General features: G+C 41.8%; 1 protein-coding gene across 3 annotated transcripts in view; it reads left to right on the plus strand.

The window, feature by feature from the left end:
* FAM126B (family with sequence similarity 126 member B) overlaps positions 1-15,415 on the plus strand; it is a 103,947-nt gene extending 88,532 nt beyond the window's left edge. For 2 of the 3 annotated variants that reach the window (XM_044304975.1, XM_044304974.1), the window contains 2 exons: positions 1,777-1,914; positions 8,483-15,415. In XM_044304975.1, coding sequence (XP_044160910.1) covers positions 1,777-1,914; positions 8,483-9,075 — 731 coding nt within the window. In that variant the 3' untranslated portion in view covers positions 9,076-15,415. The remainder of the gene's footprint in view (positions 1-1,776; positions 1,915-8,482) is intronic. The other variant, XM_044304976.1, reaches the window with a different exon arrangement.
* Positions 15,416-17,482: the final 2,067 nt, after the last annotated feature.

Raw genomic sequence — 17,482 nt, forward strand, 5'->3', positions numbered from 1 at the left:
CTACCCTCCACCCTCCAAGGTGGTGCTCTGCTAAACGTAGTCAACAAGTGGAAATCGGTGGTATAAGAAAAAAGGTATCGGCACTCACCATTAAATCTTTCGGCAGCTTTATTGAAGATAAAATAGCAGGGGTCAGAAACAGGCACAGCACAAAAGGTCAGGCCTGACCTTTTGTATCCGACCCCGGCTGTTATCTTCAATAAAGCTGATGAAAGATTTAATGGTGAGTGCCGCTACCTTTTTTCTTATACCACTGATTAATGGCTGTGTGCTCAGTTATTTTGAGAGTACACCAAATTGCCATACACTGACTACTTTACATTGTATCAAAGTGTCATATCTTCAGTGTTGTCCAATCAAAAGATAGAAGAAAAGATTTACAAAACTGTGAGGGGTGTACTCACTTTTGTGATATACTGTAAATCCGCGCCAATTAATTTTCCTGGGAATGCCAGCGGATTTCAGTGTGGATTCTCTGCACCTAAATCTTGAACTTGTGCATTTACTCTTAAGATTTGCAGCAGATTCTGCGGTGAATTTACTGTACACCAGGAGTCCAATGGAAAAGGGATCATGTACAATGTCTCATACAGCTGTGTGCATGAGCCCTGTGACTTGTTTAGTTGTACTATGCCGGTTAGGCTACTTTCACACTAGCGTTCGATCGGATCCGTTCTGAACGGATCCGATCATATTAATGCAGACGGAGGCTCCGTTCAGAACGGATCCGTCTGCATTAAATTGGCAAAAAAAAGCTAAGTGTGAAATTAGCCTGAGCGGATCCGTCCAGACTTTTACATTGAAAGTCAATGGGGGACGGATCCGTTTGAAGATTGAGCCATATTGTGGCATCTTCAAACGGATCCGTCCCCATTGACTTACATTGTAAGTCTGGACGGATCCGCACGGCCAGGCGGACACCCGAACGCTGCAAGCAGCATTCAGGTGTCCGCCTGCTGAGCGGAGCGGAGGCCGAACGCCGCCAGACTGATGCAGTCTGAGCGGATCCGCATCCATTCAGACTGCATCAGGGCTGGACGGAAGCGTTCGGGTCCGCTCGTGAGCCCCTTCAAACGGAGCTCACGAGCGGACAGCCGAACGCTAGTGTGAAACTAGCCTAAAAGAGGTTTTCTGAGTTCTGAGATTTTGCCCACCTCTGAAAATTGTGATAAGGTAACAAAAGCTATATTTGCAAGTTTAATCCCCCAGTGCTTTCCGTGCCATGCTCTGGGCTTTCCTGCCAGTGTTTTATTACATGGCTGCAGTGTTGATGTGCCATCATACCCCATGTGACAGCTGAAGCCAATCCCTGGCCTCTGCAGTTTCATGCCGTATACTGCTAAGGCCTCTGATTGGCTGTAGAGGTCACATGGGGTGTACAGGCACATCACCATTGCAGCCATTTACGGCACTTTTGCATCTTTATTTTAATCAGAATTCTTAGTGAACAAATTTTAATATAACTTGGAAAACCCCTTTAATATAAACGAGGATCAGGGCATTCTAAGATCCCATTATTTCTCAACAGTGACTCAATCCATTCATTTTTCATTCATTGTTCATTTAGATTTAATTAGTACGATATAACGTTGTATTTACATGTATGTTAGTTTGCTTGTTATACATTGTTCACGTTTTTCTTCTGGTGAATCACAATCGACATGAGATTTTCTGTATTCTAATCTTGTTTTGGAGAAGCCGCAATCAGCAAACAAGTGTGCGACGCGGCTGTCTGTCTTCAGAAATACACTAAAATGTTCCTGTGTTGAATCCCAGATGGTTTTGACCTCACAACTGAATCGAATCCGGGCTCCCCGAACTTGCGCACCACTCCAAACCTAGGGGACACTCCCGAAGGGGATGTTCTTGTGTACCTGACCCCTGAGACCATCTCTCCAGAAGCTGCCACAGAGGGTAGGCCAGAGATGTGGAGACAGGCACCTACAAGAGAGTAGATTGTGGAAAACCAATGCTCTGTTTATAGGAGCCCCTTCCTCTTTAGTGCTTTCATTCATTGTTTAACAATGCACTAGGTTCTCCAAACCTATGGTCCAAGCTGAAGGTCGGGTATTAACATTCTGTTAATTGGCTCTGCTCAGCATCTGATTAATGTATTTCCTTGCAGACATGCTTGGCATGGTTATGGAATACATTCAGCAATAATGGTTAACTGGAGAACTCTTATTTCACGCTGTGTTGACTTTGTGGCTGCCCAGTTTTGGTGCTTGGTTTGTTTCATGTTCATGAGTGTGTTTCAGGTTAGGGATAGAGCTAAAGGCAAAGATTATCTCAGAGCTAATACTGTATATTCATTTATTCCATACAGTACATGGCAGATTTAAACCCTGCTATGTTTTAATGCTGTATTGTAATAGATTTAGTAGATTTTAGCTCCAGTGAGTGGAATACGTTTTGTTTTATATGCATCTTATGCCTTAGTTCTCCATAGAGCAGGAGGGTAAAAATTACCAACATTTATTATAACCATGATATTTAAAAACTAGAGATAAAGACCATGCAGATGCTGTAGGATATTTGATGAACTTTACTAGAATTAGGTGAGTCTACTGTGCTACATTACAGAACATTTGGCGTAATGCAAGCAATTCCTACCACTCATTGCCATCACACATTTAGGTTACGTTCACACGCTGCAGTATTGACGTGCAGCACCTCCACAGCTTTTTAAACTCGCAAAGTGGGTAGGATTTTATGAAATCTCATCCACATGCTCAGAAAAAAATATGCAGCCTAAGGCCTCATGCACACGACCGTGCCGTTTTTTGCGGTCTGCAAACCGCGGATCCGCAAAAAACGGAAGGTGCCCGTGTTGCCTTCCGCAATTTGCGGAACGGAACGGGCGCCGGCAATATAAATGGCTATTCTTGTCCGCAAAGCGAGGACAAGAATAGGACATGGTATATTTTTTTTAGCGGGGCCACGGATGCGGACAGCACATGGAGTGCTGTCCGCATCTTTTGCGGTCCCATTGAAATGAATGGGTCCGCATCCGAGTCGCCAAAACGGCGGCTCTGATGCGAACCCAAACAACGGTCGTGTGCATGAGGCCTAAATGTATCAGTCAGTTAATTTATGCTGTGGGTTTCCACTGCAGATTTCACCCTTTGCAATGCACAGGGTGAAATTCTTGGCAAATCCGAGTGTAAACCTTGCACAATTTGTTGCAGATTTTGCCACCACAAATTGTATCCTGTGTAAACGCAGTCATAATACAATGATTTCAGAAAATACATTGATACCGTCTTGAAGAAGATTGGCTTTGTGTTTGTTCCAGTTACATAATTACTTTGCTTGCAGCAAGGAAAAACAAAATGAATGAGGTCATCCGAGTGGAAACCAGTGAGCCTTGCATCTACCTGTAGGCACTGTCCAATTTCATTTTGTCCTTAGTCTGCGCTGTTTAGCTAGAAGTAGGTAGACCGTAACTACCTTCTGGTTCGCAAGAATATTTTATAGTCTCTTAATAGATAAAATTGAAAGTGTAGCTATTTCTCTACTAGTCAAATGTAATAATTGTGCCGTAAAGCTGACAAATAAGACGGCCACACGAAAACTGGGTGCACATTGATCACTTCTGAAATGAGACTTCCCAAGTTCTGGTCAATTTAATGATTTCCGCAGAGGTGTAGCATGTAAATATACTTGACTGCATGTGCATGGCTCCAGACAGGTTACTCAGGATTGACACTTTGCAGCCTGAGAAAGCTAAGATCAGTCGGTGGTAATATTTTTTAGATTTACTCATGTTTTTATGTATACTTTTTACCCCAAACTTCAGTTTAGAATAGATGGAGTCAGTGTATGTATATTGTATACAGATCAGGGCATATTAAAGGGCATCTGTCAGCAGATTTGTACCCATGAAACTGGCTGACCTGTTACATGTGCGCTTGGCGGCTGAAGAAATCTGTGTTGGTCCCATGTTCATATGTGTCCACATTGCTGAGAAAAATTATTATGAATATATTCAGCCTGAGCCACTAGGAGTCCGGGGCGTTGCCATTACACCTGGAGGCTCTGCTGTCTCTGCAACTGGCGTGTCCTCTGCACTGTGATTGACGGGGTCAGACATGTGTGATGTTTTCACTGTCTAGCCCTGTCAGCCAGTTTTATAGGTAACAATCTGCTGACAAATCATTGTCCGTTCTTCATACAGTGGCAGCACTGCAAATTCTCATGATATGACATACAATTTAAAAACTTGATCAGAACATGAACCGTGGGAGGAGATTGCAGTCTTCATATTCTGTTTTTAAAGGGGTTTTCCGACACTTTTTTTTTAAGGTCGGTATCTGTTTGGTGGGGTTCCGACATCTAGGACCCCCACCTATCATCTGTTTGAGAAGGCAGTGGTGCTCACAGTAGCACTGCAGCCTTCTCCAGTTTAGTCTAGGCCAGTGACGTTTCGTTAATCAGTCACGTGTGATACCAAGCACAGCCGCTATACAATGTACGGCGCTGTGCTTGGTGAGCTGTGAGAAGGCCGCAGCCCTACTGCAAGCGCCGCTGGCTTCTCAAACAGGTAATCGGCGGGGATGTCGAACTCCCACCGATCAGATACTAATAGGCTATCCAGAGGATAGGTCATTAGTTGGCCAGAAAAAATCCTCTTAATGTTTACAGGCTAAATAGGTACTTGAATAATTGTTTCACTGTTCCTAAATAATCAGGACATAAATTCTCCAAATCATAGTACCATAAATACCCAACACTGCCTCTGTTCTAGCCATTGCATCCCCTTATATACCAAGCACATTAGTGCCAGCCATGCCGGTAACAATCTCATACCCACAAGATGCTGGCATGCATGTTACTATCAAATTAGGACTCCTCATTTACATACCTTAACTGAATACTTGGAAAGGTTTACAAATACACAGGGCTCCCCACATAGCTTGGCTGCTCATTTAGGGCAAAAATGGCCATGAATATTGCATATGAGAATAAAAATCTTTATAGGCTACATTCACATTGGTATACTTTTTTTCAACTCCTGTGCTCCATTATAGGAGCAGAACAATGAAAGTAACTGAAGCACTGGATCAGTCACATGACCTGGATAAATCGCATGACAGGCGCGGACGGTGCCCTGCATCACTTGCATGACCGTTGCGAATGGTGCCAATTACAATGAATCTGTTAGTTTTTTTTTGTTCCCCCCCCCCATGCAACCATGCAATTTTTACAGAAACAGTGACTGAGGCCTTTAATGGAGCATAGCCTCAGTGAGTCTAATTTTAAAGGACTACCAGATCACTTCTAGCAGTAGGAAATGACATTTTTAATAATATCAAATATTGTTTTACCTGCACTTAATAGCCTGTTCCCTACCAGCTTCACTTGTATGGTATTCTCGTGCGGTATATGCCCAAGTGACTGTACTATGCGATATAATGGACCATATATTATTGGAGGATTACCTGTCTATCTTTTACATTAATTAATGGAACTTACCAGTTGTTAGCAAGCGTCTCATTAAAACATGGTGGAGATTTCTTTTAAGCTTGGGAATCCACTTCCAGTGCTTAGTTTCTTCACCTTAAATATTTCATGTTGACTGGATGTGACTGATCCATCTCAGTGATTCTCAGACCATTACCGTGTTTCATGTCTATAATGAGTTGGATGACGGCCATGACGGCACTTCAGATAGAATTCTGCAGTACAGAAAAGGAGTAGTTCCTCACAAATGGCAGCATTGATCACATTACGTGTGTGCCTGGCCGTCTAAGTTAGAGAACCACTGCTGCATGTGTGATATATTGGTTCCTGTATCTGCATGGGTCTGCATGACATCAGCACTCCTCTTTCTGGCAATGCGCTCGTGTTTGTGTATGCCTAAAACCCTAATGACTCTGCTTACATTGAATGAGCTAAAGACACGATGGCCTTGATAGGGCAATATCAGGTAGGTGAGGATGATGTGTAATTGTGCAGTATTTACAGTGTGCTGTATGTAATTTGAAATGTGCTTTGTGACTTCATTTCATTCATTCCAAATTTTTCAAAGCATTCATTAAAATTATTCAATCAGTTGATAATTTTTTTACATTATTTTTCTTCTGTTTTAATCATATTGAAACTAGTGTTAACAGACACTTTTGATGCCTTTTGTTTGCAGAAAATAAAGTGCAAGGATTTTGTTAAAAAAAAAAAAAAAAAAAAAAATCAGGAGAGCTGACAGATCCGAAGTTTAGATTAATTATGGCTAGATATGGCCCTGTCTTAGTAGTACTGCCTTGAAAGGAACCGCCCCGGGTACCTCACAGCCATAGTCATCATGTCTCTATCTATGCCTTTGCCTATTTCATGTGATGTAAAAGTTTGCCAAAAAACATCTTTATTCATCCCAGGCAGTATATGCAAATTGGCTGCTTGAAGTCAAGAGGGCAGCAATCTTGACTCTCCAAGTCCAGCTGGCCGTGCCCCCATCCTGACCCTTTCCCTGATTGTCGGCTCTGTGCTTTTTTATTCAGGCACTATGCGCCTAAAATCCTGCTCATAAGCCATTCTGGTTCATTTTCAGCATCTGCGTAGAGAGCCAATCTTTAGTGCTTGGCTTTAGAGGCTCACTGAGCAGGCGCATATTTACTGGACAGACGCCAACTCCCGAGAGTGAGCCCGTTGAAGACAAGTAAACTGAAGATTGGCTCACCGGTGCATACATGGGATCTCAGGCGCATTGTGCCTAAAGCAAAGAAGCACTGAGCAGTCAATCAGGGGGAAAGAGGCAGGACGGGGGAGCAGCTAGCTTGACTTGGAACGTGAAGACCTCTGTGCCCTTGACTTCAACCACGCAATTTGCATACACCACCCAGGATGAATAAAGTTGTCTTTTGGCAAAGTTTTCCATCGAATGACACAAGCTAAAACCTGATTGGAGACATGATGACTTTAGCTGTCAGGTACTGCAAATGCTTGGGGAGGCGTTTATGGTGATGTCAGTTGCCCTTTAAAGCATTCTTTAAAGCTTCTATAGGCAGCAGAATGGTACATACAGCAGTGTGGATTTCAAAGGTTCTCTGCAGTTCAAAATAATGTGCACTTGAAACATTGATTTTATTTTGTAAAAAGATTCATTACTTCATGAAAAACTAAATCCCATGTGACTAAAAGAGGTGTTCCAGTTTTAATGATTACATTTATTTACGTGGAGAATAGGCTGTTGAACAAATTCCTATTATACATCTATTTAAAATGTTGCTCACAGACTTTTATTATATCCATGTAATGGCTTTTCCCTAAAGAAAAGAAATGTCACGTCCCAAAATCCTGTGAAACGCATCTATAGGAGAGCTGTATAGGACTAAACATGAGATCAGTCATGTGACCTGGCCTTTAGTTAACTGCTCAGGCATCTAACAGGTGAATAGTAGTGTATTAGGGAGCAGAACATATACAGTATTGCTACCTGCAGTAGCACCTCATTATCATGTCTGTTAGTGCCTGTATAGAAGCAGATCTGTGTGTTTGTTTTACACTAAACAGCAAGACAACATCACCTAGAGACAGGCAGCCATTTTACAACATAACCTATAACAAATGAACACATTATATAGTTACTGTAATAACCACAATAAGATTCCACCACCAGTTCCATTTTAATCATGTTTATTAAATAAACATATTGGGGGATATTCTAGTGGGAATATGCTGAAAAAAATACAAAAAACAGTTGCGCTTTTCTTGGCAAAACAGTTTCATTTTCTAACCCACGAAGTAGCTTGGTGCAAAGAGCACCTCACCGTGAATATCTACCTCCTGGGCAAGTGCAGGAGCAGAACCTGGCAGGATAAAAGTTTATATTTTCACTATTCCACAGAAGGTATGTTTTTACTGCTTTTCCCAGCCCTTAGCTAGCAATTTAATTGGTCAAAACAGCTGACAGCCTCCCTTTAGGGTTCGGTTATACCGAGTGTAGTACAGTGTAACGGTGCTAGCATAGAAATGAATGGGGTCGCAGAGCGACTCGCATGTTTGATTTGACTGCAACCCAATGTAGGATTTTTTGAGATTCTGGGGTCTCTGTCGCAGCACACATGCGATTCATGCTGTGTCTCTATTCATTTCTATGCCTACAATGCTATCCTTGGGAGCGACAGGTGTCGCACAACCAAGATCACTGTGTAGCCAAACCCTAAGAGAATATAGTTCACAGGAGAATCTTCCTTTTCGAACAATTAACAGATTGCGCTTGTTATTGAGAACTAATTATAAGTTGGGCAATAATTTTGTTTTTAGACATCATATGACTATGGTTTAATTAGTTGTTTTTTTTTGTGTGTTTTTCTTAACATACTGATTGCAATAATTTGAATGCAATTTCAAATAAACTGAAAAAAACTGGTCAGAACATATCCAGTGTGTAAATAAAATCATATAAAAATGTAGAAACGACAATACATATTTTTTTTTTTGTAATTTAAAAGCGCTATTCTCATGGCTTCTGTTTGTATTTTAGGACCAGATGGCACCGCGACTGGCGAAGACTCCATTAATTATAATGATGCAGATGAGGGGTTTTCATCAGGAGCCTCAGTTAGTAGCCAGCCTGTTGGCGCCAAACAGTCTTCATCTACATCCCAGAGAAGCGGTTCAAGGAAAGGAGGAAGTGTGCGATCCACTAAAGAAAAAGATACACCTAGTCATTTAAAAGCTAGTGAAAGTCGCAATTCCACACCAAGGAAGCAGCCATCTCCTGCAGCTGTAGATTCCTTACTTGAAGGTATAGAGCTGTCACCCATGAAGAAGCACCTGAGCCTTCCAGCAGGCCATGTGGTTCCAAAAGCAAATAGCTTAAGTCTCATCCGAACCGCCAGCACTTCATCAACTAAATCCTTTGACTATGTAAATGGCAGTCAAGCTGGTGGAAATGGAGGAATAGATGGAGTTTCTAACCTTTCTGCTTGCAACACCAACCGATTTTCCACTATAAGCTTACAAGAGGACCGATTAGGAGGAGGAGAAGGCAAAGACCTACTGTCTGCTGGTGCCCCCTTGACCAAACAGTCTCGATCCCCAAGTTTCAATATGCAGTTAATCTCCCAGGTGTAGGGTGTGCTCCCCTCTGTTCCTGTGCTAATTTGCACAGTTTAGAAAACAAAGAGTTATTACATTTCTAGTGATTCTCTCTTTTCAGTTTTTTTTCGTTTCACATAATTCTGTAAATTATGGCAAGAGCAATACAAATTTCTGTCCCCCCTTATTGCCAAAATCCCAAATCTGTTCTGTCCATGCATTCTCATTTCTTTGTGCAATTTCTAAGCCGTCAGTCCCATTTCATCACTGTTAGTCCTTTCTTTAAGAAGAATGAAGATCCTGGGAATGTACTTTCTAACGTAGGATGTGATGACTTTTCCTACAGAAATTTGGATATTTGAAAGGTCACTTCATTCAGGTGTTAGTGTGATTAATCTTACCTCCATTCTTTTGCACACCTCTGGACAATCTATGGATGTTTTCCCATCAATAACATAATCCAGACTGGATTATATTTTGATTTATCCACATTTTGGTTACAAATACGGTCTCTATTTCCATAACCCAACGTACGTATCTTCCCTTCTTCCCACGTATGTGGGCTTAACCTGGAGAGAAAATCCTTCAAGACAATTCTGGTGTGTAATTTTAGGATAATCATGTACCCTACTTGCTCATGTTTGCAGTTGGATGTCAAGTTCAATGTCGGGTAAATGAAGGACTCTGTAGGCTGTGTTTCTTCGGCCGGAGAGCCTTCTCAGCTGCTCCCCTTTGTTCCTTCGCCCCTGTTACTCTTAAGATCTGAGATCCTTGCACAGTAGTTTGTCAGTCCAGCTGGCTACTCGTAAGAACTCTTCAGGGAGTGGCAGCCTACTGGAATTGCTGTTGTACAAAGTGAAAGTGTGTTCTCTGTTTTCTTGGTGATCCTCTTGACCACACTGTATTTGTGATGATCATTCATTTCTAATGACTTCCCTAAACTTACCTAGCTGTGGAAGGGAGAGAGCAGTGGGCATGGCGGTCATTGCTGTTTTACTCCCAAAATGTTAAGCATACTTAAAGGCTATTTGCACGTTTGATGGCATTTCTTTATTATTACAATGCATCTATTATTGGCTAAAAAAAATATTTCTAATAGATTTTGTTGCTTTGTTTGCCATCTATAGATGTCTGTTTTCACACACACACACACACACACACACACACACACACACACACCACAAGATGGTCTGTCCCCTCTTCAGACAAATCCAGCCGAGAAGCTGCCTGACATCTTTGTAGCTCTTATCTCTTTGTTGGCAGAACCCATTAACAATCTGCTGTTCCCCGACAGAAGACAGATTCTCTGATGGATCTCTCTGAACAGGGGACAGACAGACCAGCCTACGGTGTTTGTGGGAAAACTAGCAGCTTAATGTATAGACAAACTGAGCAAAATTTTTAAAGAATATGTCTTAGAAAAATTATTTTTAGCCATTAAAGGGGCTTTTTCAGGTGTTCGATATTGATGGCCTATCCTCAGGATAGGTCACCTATCTGGGTAAAATTTGTTTTCATTATTGCATTGCACCTATTAAATGGGTTTTCAAAGCATTCAATATTGATGGCCTGACCTCCGGATAGGCCATCGGTATCTGATCAGTAAGAGTTAGACTCCTGGCACCTCTACAGATCAGCTGTTTCCTAGGCCAGTGACATGACGTTCATCAGTCACATGGCCTATTTTCATGTCAGTCCCATTCACGTGACTGAGCATGGGCTGCCATACTAATTATGGAGCTGTGAGGAGGCCAGAGCACTACAACATCTTTGGGGAGTGCCAGGTGTCTGACCCCCCTACTGATCCGATATTGATGGCCTCTCCTGAGAACAGGCCATCGGTATCGACCTCTTAGAAAACCCCTTTAATAGGTGCAATGCAATAGCAAAGAAAAATGCCCCCAAAGATGTACATAGTCTTTAAATGTTTTAGGGTCCCTTCCACTGATCTGGGTGTGAATGTATTGGGATGTTAACTGGCAAATCTCGGAAACTACACCATTACCCATGAGAATACGGTGTGGTTGAAAGTAATAGGTCTGTGTCTAGTAGCTCGGTTTCTAGGAACAGGCAGGTCTCCCCTGCGTGTGCTTCTTGGTTTTTAGATGTTTACAGGGTTTCTTTCAAAGGCCAGCCTATCGCCTCCTGTCATTTGTTTGGGCAACTAAGTTTTTTGCAACTGCAGACCTTACCAAGATGTACTGTGTTTTTTTTTGTGGGTCATCCAGGTATTTTGTCTTATTTGTTGCGAATGCAGACATTTCCATTTTGATGCTGTGTAGTTGCTATACAGTGATTTCATTTCATACACTGATTTCTTAGAACTTTTTGTTCCCTGCATGTTTGATAATACAGAATGGCAACTGTTCAACTTGCAGCTCTCCGTCAAATGAAGCTTGAAAGAACAAGTAGCTGCTAAATAACCCCCAGCTGAATTCATAAAGGGGGCACAATACTGTATCACCAAGTGGATGTCATGTCGGTTGCAAGTTGTGCAATGGGCCGCTGCTATGGAACTGGCAATAAGAAAAAATGAATATACTGTTCGTATGCAGTTTCTTTAGCTGTAGTGTAGACGGCTGGGACCACAGTTGGCTCAGCATCAAGGTTACTGTTGATTCAGCTAAGCTTGCTGTGCGGTAGCTTTTATCTGTCACCGATTTTGCATGTACAATCTCTTCATTTTGTAGAAAAATTTTATTTTTGTGTGTGCTGTTATGTAAGAGAGCCATAGAATTTCACATTGAGCGTCCAAATGCATCTTTCCAAGGATTGCTCTGACTTAGATCATGAAATCAGACAACAGTATGGACAGTGGTGTATAGCTGAGCAACCAAGTGTACACAGAAGAAGCAATTGCCTTCACTAACTCGTTTTGATAGTTTAAATTATTCTGTCCATTATTTAAAGAGAGTTTATGTAAAATAAGCAAGTATATATTTTTGTAAGTATAATTACAAATATCACCAACTGTATTTATCACACTTTAAGCTCCGCTGGAAGTCGATGGCAGAATGTGTGACAGTCTTTACAATAATGATAGTTTGACATTAACAGTGAAGTCCTAGCCGCTGGAAATCTGTGGGTGATGGAAGAGTGCTCCCCTGTCTTACTCTATCCCCTGCGGAGCCCTCATGGTCGCGTGCATTCATGCTGGTAATATTAATATGGGTTATTGTTCACTTTCTGTAAAACATTTCAGTGAAGGCACAAAGGCTAAAGAATTTAGTATGGTCCTTGATGATGTTAGAGCTTAATATCCACAATGTGAACAAGGCTGATATAGAAGTATGTTAAAGCACTACTCCTGGATTTACATAATGGTGGTCATCGGTAAGAGATCAGCTATACAAAGAGGCCGCTGCGCTTTCTTAGGTCTATGAAGTCACATGACCCAGGGGCATCTCAGACCTGTTCAGGTGAATGGGGCGGAGCGTGATACCAAACACAGCCGCTATACAATGTAAGATGCGAGGAGGCTGCAGGCTCCTCAAACAGCTGATCAGTAGAGATCCCAGGTGTTGGACCCCTGCTAATCTTATCTTGATGACGTATCCTGAGGATAGCTCATTAATATGTAAATCACGAGGGCTATTTTAATATGGCGAATGTATTTATGCATAAAAAGTCATAGAGATCCAGGATAGTCACCCGTTGGATGAAGCTCTTGTTGCTAGGAAATGGTGTTATCAGATTTTATGCTGTTCTGCTGTGCACTGTCCATTTTGCTGTATATATCTTTTGTGTCACACACAATCACTGTACAACATTGGGCCTCATTTATTAAAATTACCGTAAAAAGTTCCAGATAGGTATATGCAATGAAAGTTGAGCTCTGCTTGGTTGCTGTGAGCAATAAGGCATTGTTAATTATATGTTTAATTTTCAAAATAAAGCCCATTCTTTTTACAGACACACACATAAAGACACCTCTCAGCATAGCATAACAAGACCTGATAACTGAACGGTCAGTCTTTTTGTAGTGTCTGGGGCAGATTCCTACACCTGTCTTATTAGCCATTCTTTGGATAGGTCATCAGCATCTGATCAGTGGGGGTCCAATAACTGGGACCTCCAGGATCAGGCATTGGCTCTCGCAGTAGCGCTGCTGCCTTCTGTCAGCAAACCAAGCACAGCGCCGTATAGCAGCTGTGCTTGGTATCACGCTTAGCCCTATAGACTTCTATGGAGCTGAGCTTCACCTAGGCCATATGACTGATGAAGGTAATTTCACCGGACCCCCACTGATCAGATATTGATGACCTATCCAGAGGATAAGACATCAGTTTAAAACTCCCAGAAAACCCGTTAAAAAAATTTGGTGTAGCAAGATGCGCCAAATGTATTAAGGAGTACTCTCTTTTTTAATAAATTTGGCACATCTAACGCTCCCTGTGCTAGAAACTGAAATCCACAGCAGCTATGATCTGGTGTAGACTTCAGCTATAATTCCCCCTACTTTTATCATCCATTTTGGAACATGGAGAGGAGCACAAAAAAGGATGCTAATATGTCATGCGTTCTAATTTACAACTTTTATACTCCACAAAAAATGGCTTAAAAGCTTTAATTAATCTGCCCTCCTGAAGTTTTAAGCTGCTCCTCCTACTACAAATGCACAGTTGTCCTATAATAAAGCATGTATAACTCCTGGAGATACCTTTCTAGCATTGCATACTGAAGCGTAAGAATCACTGCGTCTGAGTTCTACCCCTAAGACGACCGTATGAATGGTTCTGCATCTGTTCCGCAATTTTACAGAACAGGTGCAGACTCATTCATTTCAATGGGTCCGCAAAAGATGTGGACAGCACACCGTGTGCTGTCCACATCCGTAAGTCCGTGCTGCGGCCCCTCAAAAAAGTTAGAGCGTGTCCCATTCTTGTCCGCAATCGTGGACAAAAATAGGCATTTCTATCATAGGGCCGGCCATGTACCGGCATCCGCAAAACACTACGACCGTCTGAGTGAGCCCTAATAGAGCCTGTTTTCCAGTGCAGTAAGTTACAGAATGAGGCAATTCTCTTATTGGAAAATAGGATGTGAGTATTTACCACCTAAATATTTTCTATTTTACCCTTCTGTAGAGGAAGGCTAGAAAGCAGCGGGATATTCTTGTGTGATGCACTGCTGTTACCAGATTTTGCACATTTAAAGGGGTTGTTCACATTTGAACATGTGATAGTTTATGTATAGATATAGTATACATAAAAAGTTGAGTAAACATGTAAATAAATGGCACTACTTATATTATACCGATCCTGCTTTGCTGCATTTGTAATAACCCAAAGACACATTCACATCATTCTGCCGATTCACTATTGAAAATGGTCGTAAAGTTGTTCACACAACGGCTTAGCTGAGCTCCCGTAATACGCTGGGAATACACTGTCATATAATTTCAAATTATTAGATGTTGTAGGTGTAAAGCAAGCAATGATTATTTCAGCTCTGAAGCCTGAAAAACTGTGAAGGCAGCTCTGGGTTATAAGAAAAATGCTGTATCTCAGGACTGGTACAGGTGATTACATACAATGTATTTACAAGATTGCTCAATGCTCATTGTGTATGTAAAATAGTCTTCAGTTTATTGAGTGTTGAGAATTGTGAATGTTTTTTGATTTGTTTTGCTTTTTCATCTGTTCGTTGCATTTTGGAGATAATCAGTTTTCAGTAATTCTAGGAAAAACAAATTTGCTTTCATTATGTTTTTCTGGGCAAAAATACGGACTTGTACTTCTGTTTTGTCATGTGCTTGTATTTCCGTTCATGACCAGGAACCTGTCTTCTTGAACATGGATGTCTGAGCTGCAGGAGCCTGTTATTGAGCAGATTATATATCGTTTTATGGGGAAAGATTCATTATAAAGGACTGGGCCACCAAGCAGGAATATATATGAATACAATACAAGTTGTACCTAAACGTTTGCACACAAAACTATATATCATCTAATCGGCCCCTCCTGCTCCTTAACATTCACTTCAATGGGGCTGTGCTTCGTAAGCTGCGAGAAGACCGTGGCGCTCACTGGAGCGCTGGTGCCTTCTCAAACAGCTGATTGGTGGACTCCCACTCATCAGATACTAATGACCTATCCTGAAGATAGTTCATCAGTTCATGTCGTAGTTTTATTCCGCCCACCTCTTAGCATATTTGCCGTGCTGCCGCTGGAACTCCGGCCTGCCTCTATTATAGTCAATGGGGCCGGAGTGGTAGTGCAGGGGCAACGTGTGCACTAGTGGCAGCACGGAGCCGACAGGCAGTTCCTTGCCGCTAGTGTGAAACTAGCCTTAGGCCTCTTTCCCATGGGAGTGTGCGCCCCGTTGCCGTATTGCGGACTGCATTTCCGTGGGCATTCCGCATCGGACCTATTCACTTCAATGGGTCCGCAAATCCAAAGATGCGGAATGGTGTGGAACGGAAACACTTCCTATCTTTTTTGCGGAATGGCCGGATCGCGGACCCATTCAAGTGAATGGGTTCATGATCCGCTGCGGCTGCCCCACGGACTGTGTTCGTGCATTGCGGCCTGCAGCACAACCACTTGACGCACACGCCCGTGGGAAAGAGGCTGCTGCGTTCTGGTTTTCCTGAGAAAATGAAGTGGCATGCTAAGTTGAATGCCATATACACATAGCTATTCTGTCCTAGGAGGAATGCTTTTAAAGGTTGCCATACGCATTCAGAAGCTGTCTGACAATTCTTTGTTACCCGTGGTTTAGATATGGTTTGTTGGTACACAGTGTCTTTCTATCCAGATAATGGTGTAGCCCCAGTTTGCTGTAATGTCGGTTCGTGGTTGTCCAGGATGCAGTTGTCATGCAACACTGACAATACTGCGTGATACATGTTTCTATGCCCATACACACTTTGCTGTATATTGTGTTTTTATTTTTCTTGGCTTGGATACTCAACTTAGATTTTTTATTTTTTTTTATCAGCTGGTAGATTCAGTTCTTTCTCTTTTTTTTTCTTCTTGTTTTAGACATTTTGTTATCATCCATGAATGGTATACTTGTACTATACTATTAGCAGCTCAGGATCTTTTCATATATTCAGCTATGCTGCATTACATGCAACAAGACATAAAGCTATTTATTTAGTATATCCAAGCATGAAAGCCGTTGCTACAAACTGGTCACTTGTGTTATTAACTGGTTTGTAAAATACCTAGCTGGCACATACCCCCTAGCTGCAGTAAAGTGTTACAGTAAGTGCGGTACCCTCATAAACTATAACTCTAAATCACTGCAAGTCTCCAGGGCTGACCCTTTTATTCATGCCTCAGTAGTCAGGTTTTTTTTCTACAAATGATAAAAGGTACTTGTTGAAATAATTACCCCTTTTTAAAATTAAAAATAAATTCAAAATTCCTTTGCTGTTTTTTTTTTCTTTCCTCTTAGCCTCCCCATTAGGCATGATCAGTGCCGTCCATTGTGGCATGCGATGGCAATAGATTGTTAGGTGAGCCGTCCCTAGTGCTTATCATCAATGGCTGCTTACTGGGGATCACCTGACAATTGGCTGCCATTGGCTCCTAGAGCTGTCAAATAGGGGCGGCTAGGAGGGGGGAAAAAAGTCGAGCACGAGTCGTGGTCATGGGCATAATGGTTACAAAGATATGCAGCCGGTTTTACTACTCTGAGGATGTGATAATTTAAATACACCTCTAGAAAAGTGAATCCTGGCTGAAGATTGTATTGTTGAAGTTATTGGAGGGAAATTTCTTTTATATGAGGTTAAGCTTGCTTGAAGTAAATGGGCATTACAGAAAACCCCAAGTTCTAAGTGTTTTTCTTTTTTTTTTAAATGTCCCTTCAAAATAAGGTAGAAGAATAGACACCCTATTAGTAGGGATGAGCGAACTTGTGTTTTCAAGTTCGGCGTACAAGGTTCGGGTTATCTAAGAATTCCGTTATGGATTCCTCTACCACGGACCATAAGTTATGGTAGCGGAATCCTTAACAGAATTCCTAGATAACCCTAACCTTCTTTTGCGTTATTTAAACATAGGAGTAGATTCCAATCTGAAGCAATAGGGATGAGAAAACAGAATGAGCATGTGAGAACAAGCTCTTACCTTATGACCACACTGTAGACTTTAGGGTTGGGTTTGCTTGGAGAAGTTTAGGTGAAATGGTTGATACTTTTTTCCCTTATAATTTATCCCCCTTTCGGATCCATTTATGGCTTTGGATTCAAAATACATGGAGCAACTACTCCAAAATTGCCTTATACGAACAAGGTTGTAGCCTAAATTTTGTATTCTGTATAATTTAACACATGGTTACAGTAGTCTGGTGTTTGATTATGTTGCTGGATTCTTCAAGGGGTTGCATGAGATTACAGAAAGGAGGTTCTGAACTTTTTACAAAAACAGCACCACTTTTGTCTACTGTGCTGGAACTGCATCTGCTTAATTCTCTGCAATTGGGCTAAACT

This window comes from Bufo gargarizans, chromosome 8, assembly GCF_014858855.1.
Source record: "Bufo gargarizans isolate SCDJY-AF-19 chromosome 8, ASM1485885v1, whole genome shotgun sequence".
Lineage (NCBI taxonomy): Eukaryota > Metazoa > Chordata > Amphibia > Anura > Bufonidae > Bufo > Bufo gargarizans.